Below are 3,824 nucleotides of genomic sequence, written 5' to 3'. Positions count from 1 at the left end.
AAAAAAAAAAAAAAAAACGATTTCTTTTTTTTTTTTTTTTTCCCCTTTCCTAGAAACGTATGCTTAGCCTGGCGGCGGGGCTAGTAAAGCATGGCGGGCCGCCAGGCTTATAATACACTGGGGGAAACCCTGAACTGTAGTTACAGGAAATGAAGGTTGTTTTGACTTAACAGGGCATGATACTTTTTTCTCATTTTGTTCTTAAAACACATTTGTAAATATATTCCCTATTCTGTCCACTTTCCAATTATGCGTTATTTGTGTTGGTCTATCACATAAAATCCCAGTTAAATATATTGAAGTTTGTGGTTGTAGCATGAGAAAATGTAAAAAAATTCAGTGACCTTAAATACTTCTTGAAATCCCTGCATTGTACTTGTCTGGATGAATAAAGCAATGCTGTGACTTAATGGCATTTACACATATCCTGTTGTGAAATAAGTGACAGTGATTTTGTGATTCTTGGTCTAAAGCTGCTCTACATTTGAATTTGAAGCACACAATCTTATAAACTTACAGCTCCTCTGACAAATGCTGAAGGTCCTCTCAAGCTCAACAGCCTCTTGCGTTCACTTTCCCCATTTGTGCCAACCAGCTTAAGGAAGACATTGTTGAAAGTGGTGGCAGCGGTGCGATTGGCGGTGTACACAGTTACTTCATAATCCACCATTTTTGCTGTTGAAAATTGATCCAAAGACACAGACAAATTCAATTGATATAATAACTACAAATAGAAGATTCTTGTTTGTTTCTGTTTTTCAGCAACTTTTGAATGTATTAGTCTTACCTCTGCTAATGAGATCACAAAGTGTCCTGAAGAGATGCTGTGTTAATGCAACTTAGCGCCACTGATCTCTTTATATACACACGTTTTCAATGGGAGTGTTTGTTCCGCACCAAGAAAAAAGCTTTGGTGATGAAACTATGTGGAAGATTTATTACCTTCCACCTCTCATCTTTACCGTTTTTCCTGTTCTTATTTGAGCATGTTTGACATGAACCCCAACGTGTTCATGTCTGAACACGTTGGGGTTTACATGCCTATTGAGATGTGGATAACATCAATAACTCATGCATGTCACTGCAGAGTGACACATTGATAACAAAAACCATATTTATTTTTCCCAGAACAACAAAACAAACTGAGCGCACCATGTATTTTTTTATTTTTTATTTATTTATTTTTTTACTGTTTTTCACACCAAACCACATTTAGAGTAAACAACACACATCTTGGATGTAAAAATATTTCTCTGCATAGTTATTTGATCAAAATCCCTTCTCACTCACAAAAAAGAATTTAGCAAGAACTCTACAAGTTGTAGGGCGGTCTAGTAAAAAGTCAACAGAAGGATGACTTATATAATCTGGTGCAGATCTTTTGGCGACATTATAAAACTCTTTATTTCATCATTTAGGAAAAAAAAACTTGATGTTTAATACCTGTAATGCAATATCTGACAGTTATGTCATATTTGGCAAAGTACAGAGGTGACATATCATTTAAATGTAACCTGTTCTTGACCTATAATGTTTAGAGAGGGTTTTGGATGCTGTTTAATCTAGAAACCATAAAAACTGCTGAACAAAAGAGAAAACTAGTCTGCAGTCTAAAACCAAACTTCCAGGTTACATAACTCAATTTTCTGGTGAAAATGGAGTAACTGTCGCTCTGTTGTGCAAATACCTGTGATAAAATAACTGAAAAAGTGCTTAACATACCACAAGCTTCTGACACACATTTTTACTCTGTCCAGCTGAATTGTTGACTGACCACCTGTGTTGTTCAGCACTGCTAAAGCACATACCAACTGAATGTTCTTCAATCCACTGATTTCAACAAATAGAAACAACATGCAAATTCAATATACTATTAGATGAAACAGATGTTGGTTTCATTTGGTGTCTTATTGGATATTTAGCTCTGGATCAAAATCTTATGACAGGGGAACAAATAAATAATACACACAACGCACATGTAGCATCAGTATTGATTTAAAAACATATCAGTTTCATGAATTATAATGTCATTTTTATCAGTCTTCGATTGTTTATTGACATCACAATAAACAAATTACAACGCAAAATATTAGAAAACTATCATTCCCACAATGCAGACAAAGCAACAAATAGAACAACTTAAAAGATCAGAATCTTTACAAAAAGTTTAAAAGTCTGTAAGTGCAATAAACATAAAGTCGGGGGAGCGAAGTCTGAGGTTTTTGCTCTGCATATTTAATGGCTGTGGCAATATTTTTCAGAGTGCAACCTGGTTGCGTTTGTGATTTAAATGCAGTGTTTAAATGCAACGTTTCTGTGCTTGTATACATTAAATGCTAAAAGGTGACCCAAACCTCTGCAAATAAAGACAGAGGTTTTTGAGAAAAAGTCTGAGAAAAAAAAAATCTGTAACCAACTGATTTAAAAGTTGCAACAGTAACAACATTTTAGATTGAACAATATCCTACACAGTTCATTAAGACTTTCTTTGTCAAAAAACCCCCCAAAACATTATGGTCTCAGATGTTGGCGTACTGTGATTTCATGGATGTTACATGCTCAACCAAGATTTTGATTTTGTTGTACTGGTGAAACAAACTTAAGTTTTCAAATAATATTAGTGTTCTCACAATAACTTAAAACTAAAGAAAGCAATCAAATACAATTTATTTTAAATTTGGTTTTGAAGAAAAGTGTGACTATTAACGTTAATATGGTGCCAACTTGGTGGCACCATATTATACCATATCTATTCTAAAATTTAAATGTCTCAGATTTGTCTCAAGCACAAAAAAATCCAATATGTAGTCATTACAAATGGATAAGAAGACCAAAAATGTCTTGATTTTACTAAAACAAATTACAAAAATAAATTACAGCTTTTTGGTTGTAATAGTGAACAGGCAACCTAAAGTCTCATTTTAGCCTGCTGAACATGCCTCTTACTACAACTAGCTTATCAAGTTTTTTTTACTTTTTAAGGCAATTTTGCAAACTGTGATTAAATCATGTTCTAAGTTTCACTTGAATCTAAAGGGAAATGCTCTTGACTCAAAACTCTGGCTGTGAAAGCTGTAGCAACAAAAACCTTTATGGAAATAACTTAGTGATGTTCGGAAAGATAATGAGAAGGAATGCTAAAGGACAAATCAAAGCACACTACATCTAAACTTTGTACTTTAGTACTAAGCACAGATGCTTAAAGCCCAGGCATGTGTCTTTGGATGACTTTTCTCTTAACACAGCAAATAATTTCATCAGCTTGACTTAACGGAAGAACTAATTATACATTCATTCTTCTTGATTTTGTTTGTTTGGCTGCAAAAGTGTAAGCAAATGTGTAAGTGAAATGCACAATAATTGTTTTCTGCTTAAAAACATTTTTATTTGCACTTTGCCATAGATTCTTACACAGGTATTTTGAAGCAACAGATTAGAGAAACTCACTTTCTAATTTCCATAGGGTCGGTACACTCACTCGTCTGACTCCATATTTCTCTGCATGCATCCCAAATAATAACATTCCATTCAAATATACATTATACATTTAAGCAAAACTAATAAAATTTAAAAAGAATTATCATGTCCCCTCTGCTTCCCCTTCTCCAACATGTTCATAAAGGTTCCAATAATACACCTAAAATAACATGAAGCACATCAGTGTGGGATTATTATCAACTATGAAAACTGAGAGGAAACTTCTCTTACTTCCCTAAATAGCCACACTGTTTTCTACCTCCTCTGGATCCAAGTATGTGTACGGCACTTCCAGAGTTTTGTTTCTCTCTTTGATTGCTGCACTCAACGCCGCCAGCTCCTTTTTA

General features: G+C 34.3%; 2 protein-coding genes across 2 annotated transcripts in view; both read right to left on the bottom strand.

Annotated features, from left to right (window-relative positions):
• LOC106951880 (arachidonate 15-lipoxygenase B-like) overlaps window positions 1-687 on the bottom strand; it is a 15,919-nt gene extending 15,232 nt beyond the window's left edge. Inside the window, exon 1 of the mRNA XM_015039622.1 lies at window positions 518-687. Coding sequence (XP_014895108.1) covers window positions 518-670 — 153 coding nt within the window. The 5' untranslated portion in view covers window positions 671-687. The remainder of the gene's footprint in view (window positions 1-517) is intronic.
• Window positions 688-3,360: 2,673 nt separating this feature from the next.
• LOC106951879 (hydroperoxide isomerase ALOXE3-like) overlaps window positions 3,361-3,824 on the bottom strand; it is a 22,920-nt gene continuing 22,456 nt past the window's right edge. The window contains exon 14 of the mRNA XM_015039621.1: window positions 3,361-3,637. The gene's annotated coding sequence lies outside the window, so the exon portion shown is untranslated. The remainder of the gene's footprint in view (window positions 3,638-3,824) is intronic.

The sequence above is a fragment of the Poecilia latipinna genome, unplaced genomic scaffold (assembly GCF_001443285.1).
Source record: "Poecilia latipinna isolate Pla-1442-1.1 unplaced genomic scaffold, P_latipinna-1.0 Scaffold478, whole genome shotgun sequence".
Lineage (NCBI taxonomy): Eukaryota > Metazoa > Chordata > Actinopteri > Cyprinodontiformes > Poeciliidae > Poecilia > Poecilia latipinna.
The sequence above is the reverse complement of the archived record's forward strand: the minus strand, read 5'-3'. Positions and strand labels throughout refer to the sequence as shown.